At 40.4% G+C, this 18,896-nt stretch overlaps 2 protein-coding genes across 16 annotated transcripts in view; one reads left to right on the forward strand and one right to left on the reverse strand.

Annotated features, from left to right (window-relative positions):
* The window catches only part of CEP170 (centrosomal protein 170), a 146,859-nt gene extending 133,532 nt beyond the window's left edge, over positions 1-13,327 (reverse strand). For all 9 annotated transcript variants that reach the window (XM_062210705.1, XM_062210704.1, XM_062210703.1 and 6 more), the window contains exon 1: positions 13,025-13,327. The gene's annotated coding sequence lies outside the window, so the exon portion shown is untranslated. The remainder of the gene's footprint in view (positions 1-13,024) is intronic.
* Positions 13,328-13,414: 87 nt separating this feature from the next.
* Positions 13,415-18,896, forward strand: part of SDCCAG8 (SHH signaling and ciliogenesis regulator SDCCAG8) — a 272,939-nt gene continuing 267,457 nt past the window's right edge. For 6 of the 7 annotated variants that reach the window (XM_062210712.1, XM_062210711.1, XM_062210706.1 and 3 more), the window contains exon 1: positions 14,058-14,236. In XM_062210712.1, coding sequence (XP_062066696.1) covers positions 14,170-14,236 — 67 coding nt within the window. In that variant the 5' untranslated portion in view covers positions 14,058-14,169. Of the gene's footprint in view, positions 13,534-14,057; positions 14,237-18,896 lie in introns of those variants that run through there. The other variant, XM_062210707.1, reaches the window with a different exon arrangement.

Genomic DNA, 18,896 nt, shown 5'->3' on the forward strand with positions numbered 1-18,896 from the left:
TTCAGGATTACTTTCAAGGCATCTATAACATAGGATATAATAAGTTCAATGAAACTCATTTCACCAACACTTACTGGAGCAGAATACAGTACATTTCATTTTTGAACTGTCATTTGTTTAATGTAACAATAATGTGTTGGAAACTATTTCAATAGCACATTCAGAAAATTTAAAAATGAAGCTAGCCCCAAATAATTTAAGAGTGTTTCCTTAAACACACACAAAAACACTGATATCTGCAATTTAGTTTGAAATGCAGGAAAATACAAGATGGATTTATGAATGCAATAGGCAGATGAAAGTAGTATATAATATTAGTAGTAGAATAAAGGCAGTGGGTAGATAAGTGGTGAATATGATATTCTTTCAAGTTTCCTTGGGCTGGTGCTGTGGCTCATTTGGTTAATCCTCCGCCTGCGGTGCCGGCATCCCCTATGTCCTGGCTGCCCCTCTTCCAGTCCAGCTCTCTGCTGTGGCTGGGGAGGGCAGTGGAGGATGGTCCAAGTGCTTGGGCCCTGCACCCGCATGAGAGACCAGGAAGAAGCACCTGGCTCCTGGCTTTGGATCGGCGCAGCGCCGCCACAGGGACCATTTGGGGAGTGAACCAACGGAAGGAAGACCTTTCTTTCTGTCTCTCTCTCTCACTGTCTATAACTCTACCTGTCAAATTAATAAAAAAAAAAAAAAAGTTTGCTTATGTTTGAAAATTTTTATTAAAAAAACAAGAAAATATTGAATAATAAAAATCACACTCCCCATAGCCTTTATGGACAAAACACAAAGGAACAAAAAACAACCTTCAAAAGTTATCTTCCAAATTAACTCTAATACCAAGAGGGTTTAAAATAATAAGTTTAGAGAGTAAAAAATGAATAAAGTCTAAAATCTAAGGAATACACCCAAACCTATACAAAAAATGTACAGCCCTAGAGATGTTTTCTACTAAACTGAAAAAAATAAATGTATAATCAAACCAGTAGAGAAAACTACTAAAAAGAAACAGAAATTGAAAAATTAAAAATACCTAAAAGAAAACTGATAAAATGTTCATTTAGATAAAGTACATAAATCACTGGCAAGTTCTTTTTTTGTCACTCAAAAATTTGGCTTTATAATAAAAGGTTATAATGACAGACATATTTTTTATTTAAAATAATTACAACGTTGTGTTTCAAAACCTGAAATATCCATAACATGACTAAAAAAGAAGTAGGAATTTGAACACATCTTACAACTATTATCAAAAAACTAGTAAGACCCAAAAGCTGTTCCAGAGTTCTCATGTCATCTTTCAGATCATAAATATAATAATACGGGCCAGCACTATGGCGTAGCGGGTAAAGCCGCCGCCTGCAGTGCTGGCATTCCATTTGGGCGCCAGTTCTAGTCCTGACTGCTCCTCTTCCGATCCAGCTCTCTGCTATTGCCTGGGAAAGCAGTAGAAGATGGCCCAAGTCCTTAGGCCCCTGCACCTGCATGGGAGACCCAGAAGTAGCTCCTGGATCCTGGCTTCGGACTGGCACAGCTCCGGCGGTTGTGGCCATCTGGGGAGTGAACCGAGGAGAGACCTCTCTCTCCCTCTCTCTGCATCTCTGTAACTCTGCCTTTCAAATAAATAAATAAATCATAAAAAAAAAAACCATCAATCTAACAATAAACTTGGTGGAATCTCAAACAAAACCCTAAAAGTGTTTTTCAATGACCTTGACAAAATAATTCTAAAATATATCTGCAAAAATAAGCATATAAAAATAACTAATGAATTCTGAAAAATCAGAACAATAATGGAGAACTGACCAGTCTATCCATTTATAAACAGATAGTGTAAACCATCTATGTTATAAAAACATGGTAGTAACATTTACAGGGCCAAAAAGGCAAACAAGTAGATGTGCTAAAACAGAAGGTTTGGCTTACAATGCTGCATCCCAGATCAAAGTGCTGGTTTCAGTCCTGGCTGCTCTACTTCCAACCAAGCTTCCTGCTAATGCACTTGAGAAAGCAGCAGATTATCCAGTACTTGGGCTCTTATAACCAATGTAGGAGTTCAGAGTGGAGTTCCTGTCTATTGGTTTTCCACTGATCCAGCCCTGGGTGTTATAGCCATTTGAGGAGTGATTTAGTGGATGGAAGATCCCAAGATCTCTCTCTTCCTCTTTCTTTCAAATAAATAAACCTTTAAAAAAGATTCAAAAATAAATCTATTATATTAAAAATACATTTCAGGGGCCAGCGCCCTGGCACAGCAGGTAAAGCTGCCACCTGAGGTGTTGGCATCCCATATGGGCGCCAGTTCGAGTCCCAGCTCCTACACTTTCAATTCAACTCCCTGCTAATGAGAAAAGCATTGGAGGATGGCCCAAGTTCTTGGGCCCCTGCACCCATGTGGGAGACCCAGAAGAAGCTCCTGACTCCTGGCTTCAGATTGGCCCAGCTCCCGCAGTTGCAGCCATCTGGGGAGTGAACCAGCAGATGGAAGACTTCTCTCTCTCTCTCTCTTTGCCTCTGCCTCTTGTAACTCTGCCTTTCAAATAAATAAGTAAATCTTTCAAAAAAAGAAAAAGAAAAAAGCACCCAACATCTGAGATTTTTAAAAAAATCATTTCAAATAGTAAAAGAATAATGTACGAGATGATACTGAGACAATAGCCTATAAATACCTAAATATATTTCAAATAAATGCATTTGTATGTAAAAATTTAAATCATAAAAATATAAATATGAATTCAATAAAATTTTGTGCAGTGATACTTCTTTACAAGGAAAGGTGAATGAAAAATGTGGCTATACACTTTAAAACTGTGGTTGGGTAAAAATAACAAATTTAGAAGGAAAATATCTGGGAAAAATGTTACAATCTATATGACAAACTTGTTACAGGTTAATTACTACAATGAACACTTCTTTTGAAAAAATGTGCAAAGAACACATATACTATACAATTCAGAATAGAAATACAAAGGCCAAAATGTGTTTTTAAATGTTCTTAAGGATTATTGATGAAATTTAATAAAGTTTTCTGATTATCAAATTGGCAAAAATATTTAAAAGATATGTAATACCCAGCATTGTTGAAGGGCTGAACAAAAACAACTTTTTTATTCTTTTTTTATAAAAATTTATTTAAGGTATACAAACTTCATGCATTTCATATATACAAATTTTGGAACATCTACAATGATATATGTTGGTATACACTTGGGAGGAGGGAAAGCAATTTCTTTAAAACATTTTTCAAAGGTTTTAGAATTCTTCCTTTGTATCTTAACAATTAAGTTCTTCAAGTAAAAAAAAAAAAAATCATTGATTTGTACAGAAATAGTTAGAAATGCCCACTGCAATGTTGTTTACAATTTTAAAGACATCCTTACATTTCCACCAACTGTAAACTTATGTAAGTAAATTGATAACATGGATTCCTAACACCATTAAAAATTAAAATGAGAAAGTTTAACCTTATAAGTTATAAGGTTAAAATACTAAATTAAACAAAAATAGTCTAGAATATGTAATGGTAGTGTTTCTGGCTACTGGGATTATAAAAATGTGTCCTCTTTGACTTGATAATATTTCCTAAATTTTCTGCTACAAGAGCCACTTTGTAAAAGAAGAAAACAGTATTAAAAAAAAAAAAAAACAAAGTAGATTTCTCTGAAGTGAGGAGAAAACTTCCACTTTGCTTAGGCCTTGTCTAAATACTCACAGAGATTGTGGATTCAAAAGGCTTCCATAGCCTTGGCACCTCATGTCACAGGCCCTGGGTGATCACTGACATAATACATAAGAGTGTTAATTGTTAAATTAACAGCAGGTGTCACTGTGTACTTGCTCCCCATGTAACCTTTGTCCTCATTGAGTTGTACTATGAGCATAAACTTTAAAAATTAAAAAAAAAAAAAGTAGCTTTCAATTCCCAATGCATTATGTATCAAATTACAAGTATATATTGAGCAACCAAGGCAAGTGATATTACATAAAGACTTCAATATAAATATTTTGAAGTTCTATTGCCTCAAAAAGCTTACCACACAAAGTCCTCTATTTGCAGCCTTCCTTTTCACCAAAATAAACATTGCCCACTTTGTATCATCAGACAGGCTCATCCTCCTACCCTCTTGTTTCCTTAAATCAATTTCCAGCTGACTGCACTCAGCTTTGAATCTGCACTTTTTCTAATCCAAGTAATGTGACAAATCTTGCCACAAACTGTATCCAGTATAACTCCTCTTTTAGAGGAGGAAGAAAAATTAAGTTAAAAAAGGAAAGTTTTCCTCCCAGGCCTGGAAAAAAATCGAAGTAGGTCTGCTTCTTGCTTTTTTTTCCTGCCTAAATTTTTATTTAAGCATGCTGTTTAGAATGAAAGGATTAGTCTAGGATTACAAAAAGGTACTACTTCAAAGCCTATATTGTTCTCTTCTCCCTAGCATCATGCCAGTTTCTCAGTCCCCAAAGACTGAGAAATGATGCGCAAAACTGTCCATGAAGACAGAATCCAGAAAGTAAAAAACTACTCTTCTAGAGTCAGAATTAGAAACATTTTTCTTTGTCACGCTAACCACTATATATTTATCTCCAAATCTAAAACTATGGAGTTGGTATCATGCTTGAGACAGTAGGGGAAGGAGATCCCTGAACTTCTGTTATTAAGTGACATGCTCAGGGGCTAGTGCTGTGGCATAGCAGGTAAAGCTGCCTTCTGCAGATCTGTATCCCAAATGGGGGCCGGTTCAAGTCCCGGCTGCTCCACTTCTGATCCAGCTCCCTGCTAGTGGCCTGGGAAAGCAGCGGAAGATGGCCCAAGTGCTTAGGCCCCAGAACCTACATGGGACACTGGGATGAAGCTCCTCCTGGCTCAACCTTAACTGCTGTGGCCGCTCAGAGAGTGAACCAGCAGATGGAAGATTTTCTTTCTCTTTCTCCCTCTCTCTGTAGTTTTTTTTTTTTTTTTTTTAAGTTTTATTTATTTGAATGAGTTACAGAGAAAGAGAGTAAAGACAAGGAGAGACAGAACTTCCATCCACTGGCTCTCTCTCTAAACGGCTGCAACAACCCAGCCTGGGCCAGGCCAAAGCCAGGAGCCAGGAGCTTCTTCTGGATCTCGCATCGCGGAGCAGGGGCCCAAGCGCTTGGGCCATCTTCTGCTGCTTTTTCCCAAGCCCATCAGCAGGGAGCTGGATCAGAAGCGGAACAGCCAGGAATCCAACTGGTGCCCATAGGGGATGCTGGCACTGCAGGCAGTAGCTTAACCTACTGCACCACAGCACCTCTCTCTGTAATCCTGAGTTTGATATAAATAAATAACTCTTATTTAAAAAAAAAGTGATGTGCTCAATATTCCAGTTATTCTAAGGCAATTTTTGATTACATCTTCCTTCTGAACAACACTGTCCCTTTTGTTCAAATCTCAGTAGCAGCAGCAGCAGCAGTAGCAACAGCCATACCTATTCTTTCACCTAGGCAACAGCAGTGGTCTATTTATGAGCAAAACTCTGTACAGGGCTTCAGATTTAATAGTGCCCTGAACATTCCTGTTAATTAAATCAGAATGAAGAAAGATCTAATGAAATTGTTTTTTTCAGAGATCTTTTATAAAGTACAAGATTATTACCTGACATAAGAAGTATTTATGTGACAAAAGGCAATACAGGTGATTGATCACTCCTTATCTCTAAAAATAATTTCCTGAGTTGGGTTATAGGAAACTATGTTCTTCTAGTTTCCTTATTCCTCACTTGCCACTTCCTTTCAATCCTTCTTAATGGTTACCTCTCTTTTGCTAAAGTCTGAATGTTGGAGACTATCAGTTCTCAACCCTTGGACCTCTTCTCAATCTAATTATCTCCCTACCTAAGGGATCCCTTTCAGTCTACTGGTGATTCTTGAAATTTGCTTTGCTTCATTCTAAACCTCTCTTCTGAAATCTTGACCTACATGTACTTGTTATGTCCACCTGGATGTTTTACAGACATTTCAAACTAAACAAATCCAAACTCTTGACCTTTTAGAATCAGACCTAGCATCTTTCAATATTTTCACGAGGGTCACTAAACCATTAATATCACCTTGTCTAGATTATTCCACTAATTTCTTAGGTCCCCTCTTGCTAGCCCTAAAGTCTGTTATCCACAAAATACCCAGAGGCTCCCTTTAAAAATATAAATTAATTCTTTTGTCATTCTGCTGCTCAAAATCTTCCCATTAACTCCCACAGCACTTAAATAAAATCAATAAAATTTCTATTCAATCTCATTTCCTCCTACTCTTCCCTTTGCTCACTCACCAGCATTCACAATGGCCTCTTTGTTTCCTGAATTCATTCAATCCATTCCTGTCTTTGAACCACTGCCCTGAGTAGAATACCCTCCACCCAGATGCCTATAATGCTCCCTTCCTAACCTAATGCAGTTCTCAGCTAAATATCAATTCCTAAAGAGAGGAATTCCCTAACCACTATAAAATAGTAACTATTAAGATGTAGGATACTATAAAAAGAGATTATCTTTCATGTTTAAAAAAGGAGGTGGGTTAAAATATATACTTTTATTTGTTTAAATTGAAAAGAATTCACTGGAAGCATACATAAGAAAAATTAACTTATTGGATTGGAAGTGGTTAGTCAGATAAGGTACAACAGTAAAAGGACATTTCACATTTCCTTTTTTTTTTTAATTTTCTGTACCATTTGAATGTACTTACTACTTGAAAATAAATTTTCAAAATAGCAATCTTCTATCATCCACTATCCTTCTACACTGACTTTATTCATGGCAACTTCTCTTTATTTTATAACATATAATTACATAATTATCCATATTTCCCATCAATTGACATCCAACTACTTTACTGTCAGAGGACACAATGGTATTCTCCTTAATCAAAACAAAACAAATATGCAAATAGTTTTTAATTATTTTTGCATCACCTCCCCCCCCAAGATATTTTATTTATGTAACATTTATTCTATTTATAAAGCTGCATGGCTTTGTCCTTGGCTATATCCAGTACATGGCCAGGATGAAGACATAACTGGTCTGGCTTTATTAAATTTGTAAACTGCAAAAAGCCAGGAAAGGAAGTTAATCAATCCCCTAAATGATAGAATCATGATTCAAAGAAATCTCAATATATTTTAACTATGGCTACATTGAAGGTGATGAAATTTAAGAGGGGGTAAATACTAATGGGAGACCTACCTAAATGCAAACATATTGTTTTATATTGACTAAATCAGTGGTTTCCAGACATAATTTCCAAAGGTCCAGAAACAATATATGGCTGTCTTATAGATTAATTAAGATGATGAACCAAACCAAAAGAAAAACCCATGAGCAATATCAGAGAAAACTTGCCATCTACTAAAACTACTATTTCAAAAAGAAAGGTCATTTGTATTCTAACATTAGAAAAGCAGACTAACAGAAGCCAGCACTATGGTTTAGCCGGTTAAGTCTTGACTGCAATGGAACTTCCCAAGAGTTCCTGCTGCTCTGCTTCCATTTTAGCTGCCTGCCAATGAGACTAGGAAGGCAGTGGAGGATGGCCCAAGTGCTTGGGTCCCTACCCCCCATGTCACTTCTCCTCTCTCTCCCCCATTAGAATTTGTAAAAACATTACTGTTTATATTTGTCTAAATATTTTATTATTTCAAAGGCAGAGTGAAAATGAGAGACACACACAGAAAGAAAAGATCTTCCATCTGCTGGTTCATTCCCTAAATGGCTGTAACAGCCAGGACTGGGACAGGCCAAAGCAAGGCCATCTTCCACTGCTTTCTGGGCACATTGGCAAGGAGCTGGACTGCAAGTGGAGCAGATGGTACTCAAATCTGATATGGGATCCCAGAGTCACAAGTGATGGCTTAACCTCACTGCATCATAACACTAGCCCTGATATTAATGTGGTTACTGAAGAGCTGACACAATTTTAGACTATAAAACAAGCATATGACTTGAAATTAATACACTTACCCACACTCTGCATTTAGATCATAACTAAAGAATTAAATATGAAAACCAGATCAGAACCAAAAGAGTAGTACTGACAAAACTGATTATGATAAGGTGTAGGTTCTATAATGTTAATTTAGAAAATATTAAAACGGGGCCGGTTGGTGTGGTACAGCAGGTGAAGTCGTTGCTTGGGAAACCAAAGTCCCAAATCAGACCTCCTATTTGAGTCTTAACTGCTCCAATTCAGATCCAGCTCCCTCCTAATAAGCATAGGAAAGCAAAAAGATGATGGATCAAATGCATGGGGACCTTGCCACCAACTGGGAGTCATGAATGTATTTCCTGGCTCCTGGCTTTGGCCTAGCCCAGCCTCTGCCATTGCAGCCATTTGGGGATTGAACAAGCACATGGAAGATCTCTTTCTCTTTCTCACTCACTCTGTCATTCAAATAAACAAATCTTTTTAAAAGAGTGAAAACTAGCAAGGACCTAATAAGAAAAACCTTAGAGGCCACCTTTGTAGCACAGTGGGTTAAAGTCCCAGCCTGCAGCATGCCTGCATCCCATATGGGTGCTGGTTCAAGTCCCAGCTGTTCTACTTCCGATCCAGCTCTCTGCTATGGCCTGGGAAAGCAGTAGAAGATGGCCCAAGGACCGTACCCGTCTTCTTCTGGAAACCCAGAAGAAGCTCCTGGCTCCTGGCTTCGGATCAGCTGAGCTCTGGCCATTTCAGTCATTTTGGGAGTGAACCGGTGGATGGAAGTCCTCTCTCTTTCTGGCTCTACCTCTCTCTGTAACTCTTTCAAATAAATAAATCTTAAAAAGAAAACAAAAACAAACAAACAAACAAACAAACAAAAACACCTTAATGTGTCTTACTCCTAAAGACAGAACTACAACTAGCAGGAACTTGTAGTAAAGCAGATGCCTGTTCAAGCTAAGCAAGATGTATTAAACTTTGTGAAAACTAAATAAGATTTCTTATGCTCATGGAAGTGTTCACAGAAAAGCAGGATTCAGAAACATCTCACAGCTATTAGTAGTGAGTGGCATATTGTATAACATGACTTCCACAGCTGCCTTCAATTCTAAAATTTTATGCATCAGAATAAGGGATAAATGTTCCCCATCTAACTTAGTAAAAATGATGAGTACAATTTTGTGTTTAGTCAAAATGACAAAAGTTCTGTTATAGGCTCTCCCACTTAGTAGTATGTGACACACAGGCAAAGTTGTTCACTAACTCTAACTCTGTTCCTCAAATTTTTTCAACTTTGAATGTGTAAAACATCTTATCTTAGAAGACTGCTGAATAAATAAAATGTAAATGCACATAAACACACAATGCCTGGCACTTACTCAATACATGGTATGTGTTTTTCATTTGTTAATACCATGTTCCAAGGCCTGTGCTGAGGCTTAGCAGGTAAAGCTGCAGCCTGCATTCCATATGGGCACCAGTTCGAGTCCTGGCTGCTCCATTTCCGATTCAGCTCTCTGTTATGGCCTGGGAAAGCAATAGAAGATGGCCCAAGTTCTTGAGCCCTTGCACTAGCCTGGGAGACCTGGAAGAAGCTCCTGGCTTTTGGCTTCGGATTAATGCAGCTTTGGCCATTGCAGCCATCTGGGGAGTGAACCAGAGGATGGAAGACCTCTCTCTCTCTGCTCTCTCTCTGCCTCTCCCTTCTGTAACTGTGCCTTTCAAATAAATAAATAAATCTTTGAAAATAAATATTTTCTACATCATTTATTAATTATTGATATACCTAAATAATGACTTGTTCTGTGCTATGTCTCATTGGTTTTTCAAATCTAAACAAGGCAGCCTTGGACTTCTTTTTCACTTGTGTGCTCCGTGCAATCCCTTTTCATATAAAATAATTTTTATTAGCTTTAACCTTTTGCCTTTGTTGGTTTCTTTTCTACCGCTGACATAAAAGTGGGCTTTTGCAGTAACAACACATTCAACTAAAAAAAAAAAAAATTGCAGAATCATTTTAACTAAAGTGGATGGTATATCCAGTTAATCAACCACTCTACCAGACATGTTTTATTAATTTTTTCCCCTCACAATGGTTCTCACTGCTGAATGCACTCTTTATGAAACATTTGAGTAAATAAATCAAATCCCATTTTGCCAAGGATAGTTGATTATTAAAATTTTTTGTTATTAACAATGTATAATGAAATAAAGTTGGTCTCCCTAGTAGGGAGAAATTTCTTACAGAAGCAGATCAACATTTAGTGATCAAGCCAATATTACCTACTTATCAATAATTTTTCAGATGATATGTAACTACTCTCTTATTACATCTGCAGAATAATCTCCAACTGGAAAGACATTTTAGTTGGTAATGAAATATCACAGTTTCAGTTGGATATTTACTACACTAGCACACTATTTAACCCCAAGATGTTTAAGATACAGAAGAAAAAAATCATTACCCATTGATTAAAACAGTATGAAATATTTTTCAGGAACAGATTTCTATTGAATAAAAAACATGTTCACAAAACCTTAAATACATACAGTATTTGGTATGAGCATTATCTAATTATTATCAAATATAACAATAAAACTTTTTTCCGGTAGATAAAAAGGAACATGAAACTGATGCTTAGAACAAATGAAACAAATCACCAAGTACAGTTTCAGAAAGCACCTTAATACATACATACATACATACATACACACACACTGTGTATGCTTATGTTTACAGATAAATAGGATAGGAAACATGCAGATTATTTCCATACAAAATAATTTTGGAACACCATGAAATTTACCAGCAAAATGTATTTAAAGTTTCAATATGATTCCACATACTGAACTTAGTGACAGAGGCTTCTTAAATTGAAATTAAAGTGAAATAAATTCTAAAGAAAATATCTATTAAAATGCAATGCAGAATTAAAGAACTGAAATTATGAGTTGACAAAAAACCCCTATTTTATGATAAAGTCAACCCAATTAAAAACAGAAAGATGACATTTCTCAAAAGGCAAACTCTAAGTTGAAAATAATAAAATTCATTAATCATAGAAAAACAAGCTCCATAGCTTTTTAGTATGGAGAAATATTATTTTAACAGTTCATAGTTGAACATAATATCATAAAATACTATTAAATTTCAAGAAATAATATTAAAATATGGTTACTAATAAGTAGAAGTGAAAACATTCCAACAGTTTGTTTTCAGGAAAAGAACTGTTAGGATATCTTCCCTTATTAGTAAGTTACTTTGTAAAGCTGAAATTCCGTTTCAGTAGAATTACTACTTCTACATCACAAAAACAAGGACTAGATTAATACAAGGAGAGAATTAAGTTTATTGTTACTCACACACAAATTAAAAAGTACAGAAGCTTTCCACAAATGTTCACAGGGTGGAAGGTGAGGGCACACAGGAAAGATCACTCTGTAGAACAGACCTTGGTTTTATTTGGCTGTGCTTTCTGTTAGCACATTGGCCTGGGCAGACAAATCAGTGAGTTTTAGTTTTTTCAAGTGCACAGCGACTGTTCCGTTTAAAAAACAACAACAACAACAAAAACAGCAAAATTCTACAGTATCTATGAAGTTAGGAAGAACTAAGAACAGTCCTGGTTTTTACTTTTCAAACAAATAATGGCAGAAAACTACAAAACAATTTGATAGCTGAATTTCCTCCTGGCTTTCAAGTTTACCCAATTAGGGTTGTATCAGTAAAGATCTAGAAACTGTATTTATAATGTAACTCACACTACTCCTCCATCTTCTCCCCCAGCCTACTTCATTCTTTCTTGGGCTTATTTTACACAGAGACGCCAGCAAATGGTTACAAGCATTACAATCCTAACAAGCAAATCATTTTAAAAGACGCATTTTCAATCCCATGGATCATCCACTTCACCAAATTCCTCCCAAACGGCTGAATTTCCATGAAGAGAATAAAAATGAGCAAACAACTTCAGAAACAAATACACCAATCCTTATTTTTGTTTGGATTGCTTTAAAACATAAAAGGGAAAGACGTAGCTTCATCTATTCCCTTAGGACCCGTGCATGCATTACCCACCCAGTGGAAAAAAAACAATTCTGCTGGTTCATTTCCCTGCTACACAGCCGCTCGGCTGTCAGGCCCCTTCTCGCCCAGCCGTCAACGTCATCTAGTGATTTTACATTGATCACCTTGACAGTGCGTGCACTCTGGCAAGCACGGTCCGAGTCTTCCCCCACATTCTTCGACAAAATAAATCAAACTCTACCGAACGCCAGAGAACCGAGATGCTGCGACTTGGGATACGAGTCTCCACGTCTTCCCGCCCGGTGTTAAGACACTGCTAGTATTTCTTCCCCTCGCAGAAAATGGAAGGGAAGCGGACCCAAAACGCTATATTTGAATCTTAGGACAATGAAGCCGACAGGAAGTCGCTCTCCCTTCCCCGGGGTCCACAATCCAGCCAGCTAGAGATGTACCCCGGGTGCAGTCGCCTGGCAGGGTGCGTGACACCGCGTCTTCCACGCCCTCCCAACGCGTCCAAAGGGCCCTCGCCTGACCTCCCCCGACTGCCTCACACCCCAAAATCCAACCACACAAAAAGACTCGGCCCTGGGAGCTGCTCCCACTGGGGGAAAAAAAAAATCCCTTCCCCAGCGGCAGCGCAGCCATTCCTTCCGATGCTCCGCCCGCACCCCTCGCAAACTGCTCCAACGATGGGGGAGGGTTGCACAAAGCCGGGAGGGAGCTGCAAGCGATTCAGTACACTTAGGGGAGGCGGAGACCGCGGCCACGGGCCCGGGAAAGCTGGGGGCTGCAGGACCGGGGCCCCGGGAGGACCCAGACGACGGCCGAGGGTGGGGAGCGAGGACCGGAGGCCATCGAGGATGGGGGGATGGGAGGAGCGGCCCCGCCGAGCCCCAGGTCCTGGGCGCTGGGGGTGGTGACGCCGCGCCGAGCGTCCGGGAAGGCTCTCCGTGCACCCCCGCCACGCCAGGGGCCGCACCCCGAGCCCCCGGCGCAAATCCGAGCGGGCTGTGGAAAAGCAGAGGCGGCGGCGGCGTCCACCCGGAGGCGGCGGAGCGCATCACTTACCCCTCACCGTGAAGAGAGGGACCGGACGGGGGAGGCGGGGCGCGGCGCGTCCCGTGAGTCTCTCGCACGCCGTCCTCCCCCCACCCCGTCGTCGTCGTCGTCGTCGTCGCCTTCGTCTCCGCCGCTGCTGCCTTCGTCGCTGCCGCTGCGGTCGAGCTCCCGGCCCCTCGGCTCCGCCGGGCAATAACGTTATTCCACACACGCCCCACACATAGCGGTAACGGCAAAGAGCGGTCGCTGACTGCGCAGGCGCCTGGGGAAAGGGCGAGGTGCTGGGCCCTATCCGCTCCTCCAGCCCAGTCCCAGCGATCTCTTACTGCGCAGGCGCCAGGCACAGACAATGAAAGGGGGTTGTGCGGAGGGTCTCACACGCCTTGCCTGCTGCCCACTGCGCAGGCGTGTCCCCAAAGACCGGCCTGAACAATGAAGAGGACCCTGGCTCTAGCGGGGGACCCGCAACCAACGAGGACTACAATTCCCGGCGGGCAGTGCGCCAACTGCAAGAGGAGGTCGGGTTGCTTGGCATGCTAGGAGTTGTAGTGTTGGCCGCCTTCACAAGCCAGGCTGTTTGGGAGAGTTAGAGTTTCTTAATTCTTAAGAATTGGACCGCTTTGACAAATGTCGCGACCGAAGGAGGGTTCAGAGATTATTCGCTTCCCAGAGAAGCCTGAAGGATCAATTGCATATTAGTAAAGATCGAAGCGTCCGGGCCTTCAGAAAGTCCTTTCTGTCAGCCGGGTGGTCCGGACTGCTGCAGGACAGGATGAAGGCGGGACTAGCCAGGCTGGCTGAGAGGAAAAGGGAGGAGTCCGCAAACCGGTCTCGTGGCAACGATCTGTGGTAGCCAAACCGCCGAAGCCAACGCCAGGAGCGAGGTGCCCTCTGGGAAATGTAGTGCAGCTGGACGGTTCCTAGGATTCTCGAGGCTGTAGGGCCAGAGCCTTAGAACTACATCTCCCAAAGTCCATCACGAGGGCTCGAGGGTGGGAAGAGACCCCACGAGCTGCGTCCGTGGCTCCAGGCTCCCCAGTGACAGTTGCGGCAGGAGGCGGGCGGGTGTAACCCCGGCGCTAGGCCTGTTGTTGGAAGGGAGAACACTGGACGATAACCCACGTAACTCGCATCTCTTGGCCCAGAGTCTGTGCATGGCGAAGTCCCCAGGGAACTCTTCCCTGGAGGAGATTCTGGGGAAGTATCAACGGAGTCTCCGGGGTGAGTTGCTCCGCACCTCTGTGCCTAGGCCCTAGGTACCCAGGGCCTACTGGGCGGGAGCAGACCAGGTGCCTTAACTGACACCTCGGTTCAGCCCCAGCCAGGCTGCAGAGGAAGAAGATGGATGTTACTCTGGTCTTTGACAAGGATGAACTAGTTTACTGCTGTTTTTATGATTAAACAGTTGTTGTCTTTAAAAAAAAAAAAAATTTATTTATTTATTTGAAAGTCAGAATTACACAGAGAGAGGAGAGGCACAGGTCTTCCATCTGGTCGTTCCCTCCCCAATTGGCCGCAACAGCTTGTGCCAATACAAAGCCAGGAGCCAGGAGCTTGTTCTGGGTCTCTCAGATAGGTGCAGGGGCCCAAGGACTTGGGCCATCTTTTACTGCTTTCCCAGGCCCTAGCAGACAGCTGGATCGGAAGTGGAGCAGCCCGGTCTCGAACCAGCGTCCCTATGGGATGCCGGCGTCCCTGTTTGGTTTTGCTTCAGGACAGGGCGTTAACCCGCTGTGCCAGAGTTGTTGTCTTTGATTGCCATACTTAACCTGAACAAACCCCAGATCTTACCACTTTGGGCATCTTTCTCAGCCTAGGCCCACTGAAACTTAGTACCGCTCTGTGCAACTCTCGCTCAGTTCCCATGCTTTGCTTTTGAATCCACTGAATTCCTGATTTACACGTTCACATTCAGGTTATGGCATACTGGACTGAATATGGTTTATATGACTAAGGGGGAAACTCCATAATAATTAACCGCAATAGCTTCGATTGGTTGGTTAGGCTGTTTCCATGCAGCAAATCATTTAAAACTGACGAGTATCCCCTATTTTGCACGTGGGGAAATCAAAGTTCAGAAAGGTAAAAAATAAAAGACCAAAGCCCACACAGCTGTTTAGTGACAGAGTTCGGTATTGAACTAAGGCCTGTCTGTCTTCAAAGCCTGTTTTTCTTTGTTAACCAAGGTATAATTACTGTTACTGAAACCTTCTGTTATTAATTCAAAATTTTTCAGTATGGTACACTTTAAGTGATTATTTGTTGAAATAATGCCCTTACTTGTTGATAGCTCTGTCATTTTGGACATTACATGTAACCTCTAGAAATCTCAGTTCTTTTATAGTGGAAATTACAGTGCTGTTTTCAGGGCTACCGTGAGGAGCAAATGAAATAATCCATGTAATCCATAAAAAAAAAAATCCATGTAAAAACTGATTTTCATGCTGTTTTAAAATGGATCCCACAGACTATATACACTGTATATAGGACACATACAAATAAACGAAAAGATCTCATCAAAGAATTTTTATTCTACCAGATCTAATACACTTTATTTTCTGTTTTGTGGCAATTTCATAACCCTCTACATAATGACCCAAGTTTGAGAAATTATATAAGGCACGTGGGACGCTATTCAGCAACTATTAATTCAGTGTCTACTATGTGTTAGGCATAGTAGGTGCTGGGACTGCAAATAAGGAACGAGACAGAGTTCCTGTCCCCACAGAGCCCCTGCATTACTAGGGGAGAAAACAATAAAATAATTACAGATGATTTTGCTGGAAAATAAGAGTAAAAATCAATGCTTGACACACAAACACTCAAAATGTCAGCTACTATTTATGCTTGGTGCTTGCAGCCAAGTGAAGATTTGTGTTGAGATTAGCAAGTTTATCTTCCTATGACTCTAGACTTTGTTAGTTATTATTTATTGTTACATCTATCAATAGTGTTAAAAAATTCAACATTCTCAATAGTCAAGTTGCAGAAGTAAAGGAATTATCTTTTTTTTTTTATTTTTCTTTTTTATTTATTTGAAAGAGTTACAGAGAGAGGTAGAGACAGAGTGAGAGGTCATTCATCCATTGGTTCACTCCCCAGATGTCCACAATGGCCGGAGCTGCGCCGATCCAAAGCCAGAAGCCAGGGCTTCTTCCTTGTCTCCCACGTGGGTGCAGGGGCCCAAGGACTTGGGCCATCTTCTACTGCTTTCCCAGGTCACAGCAGAGAGCTGGATTGGAAAAGAAGCAACCGGGACTAGAACCTGCGCCAATTTGTGATGCCAGTGCTTCAGGCCAGGGCTTTAACCTGCTGCTCCACAGCGCCAGCCCCAGGGAATTCTCTTAATGAATAACTGCATCAGCTGTTCACCATTTCAAAAGTTCTTAAGAAATAAGCACTACGTTTTTTATTTGTAAGCAAGAAAAGTCCTGTGCATGATTATAAGAATGATTTTGTCCTATGTTTTAGACTGGTAAAGGATGTTTGTTTTCCATTGATAGTTTCTCCTAATGCTTCTCCTTTGACCTTATTCTGAGCCTTTCTGTCACCATTGAGGACTATTTAGTATTAGGTATCTTCATGCAGTAAAAGGATTCATTTCAAACAGTCTTATGGTAATATTTTTGATACAAGTGCTACTGTTTTCAGTGATTATGGAATGAAGAGTTTCATTCAAAGATAATTTAAATAAATTTAAAATTTAAAGTGGTAGCAGTAAAAGATAGTGAAAACACTTCACCAAGAACAAATAGAAGAGATTTAGAAAACTAAAGACTAAAAAAAAATTTTTAGTCATTATTTAATTTGTGAGTCAAGAAACAGAACCTGAAATTTTTCTTGGGTTTTCAGGATGTATTATTTGTTTAGTAGCATTAATTCTTATATGTGCATTTATATACAATAGCTTCAGAAGGAAAAAAAGCAGAATTAACTCTGAACTTAAGCACAAAAAGAAGTTCTTCACAAATGTAAGTTACCGCTATTAAATAGGATAGCTCCCTTTAAGGTAAAATTTTTTGTTCCTGAATACACAAAGCATGGTACAGTTATTTTGTTTGTGGATCTTCATTATTTTGAGTGTTTATGCCTATTAATTTAAGAGTTGTGTAACTATACAGACAAAATGCAGTTTAAAGTTCTTTTATTTATTTGTCTTTGGTTCAGTTTTATTGGTGTATTTGGTTTCCTCTATCCACCAATACTTTCCCAAGCATCATCTATTTCACGTTTAATGGAAAGCTGGTAAACAGTCTCGCTCATTCCTCCATTATTCCTCTGGCTTCAAAATATATCCCTACATCATTACTGACATCCCCACCTTTATAGTCAGTCAGGAAGTAGCCATATGAAAATGTAAAATGCATTCACAGCTTTCCATGCTAGTACTTCCATTTTTCATAGATTTTCCTCATTACTTTAAATAAAATCCTGGTACATTTATAATTATAGTGTATTAAGAACTTGACATTCTGATGAGGAAAACAAAGCCACAGTTTACTTTCTCACTTTTAAAAACTTAAGTGCAATCTTAAGCAGCCATGGAAGTAGGAACCCTATTTGCATACTCCACACTCACCTCTCATCATTTCCATTATACTCGTCAGTTGTGTGCACTTTTTGAGCCCTCTGGAAATATCTCTTAGTTTGGGTTGCCTGTGTCCCCTCTGTAAGATATTGGAGAGGTTAACTGATTCTCTCTTAAAATGAGACTTCTGGCAGAGAAAGTGAAGACTTGTTGCTTAGATTTATAATATTTGTACATGGTAAATAATCTGAACATTTCTAGTGTAGTAAAACGTGGGAGTATCCTTGGTGTCCTGGGAGCTAGAACTAGAAATTATTTGGGTATCTCCTAGCAGTATGGTTAGGTGTTAATTTACTCAATAAACCCACAGAATGGCTGAGAACTACATTTGTAACTGGGGAGGATGGAAGATACCCTTTCTCTGTTAAATTCAACAAATCCTTGTACAAGGCCGCAAAGTATGAAACAAGCTAGTTTATAGCGAAAACAGGGCAAGACAAGCCAGAATAACTCAGAATCCAGGCTCTGTTTCAAATTGTCCACATTTGGGCTGGCGCCACAGCTCAATAGGCTAATCCTCCACCTGCGGCACTGGCACACTGGGTTCTAGTCCCGGTCGGGGAGCCGGATTCTGTCCCAGTTGCCCCTCTTCCAGGCCAGCTCTCTGCTGTGGCCCGGGAGTGCAGTGGAGGATGGCCCAAGTGCTTGGGCCCTGCACCCCATGGGAGACCAGGAGAAGAACCTGGCTCCTGGCTTCGGATCAGTGCGATGCGCCGGCCGCGGCGGCCATTGGAGGGTGAACCAACGGCAAAAAGGAAGACCTTTCTCTCTGTCTCTCTCTCACTGTCCACTCTGCCTGTCAAAAAAATAAAAAATAAAATTGCCCACATTTGAATGTTGGAATATGATATCAGAAAGGGGAGAAATTACTGGGAATTCAGTGTCCTCATCTTACTATCAGCATTGTGTCTCCTGTGTTGCTGCAGGGCTGGGTATGGAAGACAGCTTTCTCAACAGTGCCTGTATACCTCAACCTAGTTCCCAGCCAACTTTTGGTTGGCCATGAAGAAAAAGAAAACAAACTTGTAGTATGACAGGAGCACAGAATTTATATTCTATGTACATTTTATATGTTGCTCCCAGCCGACCCTGTGCACTTTTCTCTTTTAACATTTTGGTATTTCCACTTCTAGATTGAATCTGTGGGGGAAAATCTGATGGAGTCAGAGCAGAGAATGTAGAGTCAGGAGTCAGGTCACTGAATTTACTATTGCTTTGCTGAAAAGCATCGATGTGACCTTAGGCAAATTAATAAACCTGGGTTCCTGTTTCCTTATCTGTTAAAAAAAAATT

The sequence above is a fragment of the Lepus europaeus genome, chromosome 14, assembly GCF_033115175.1.
Source record: "Lepus europaeus isolate LE1 chromosome 14, mLepTim1.pri, whole genome shotgun sequence".
In the NCBI taxonomy this organism is placed as follows: domain Eukaryota; kingdom Metazoa; phylum Chordata; class Mammalia; order Lagomorpha; family Leporidae; genus Lepus; species Lepus europaeus.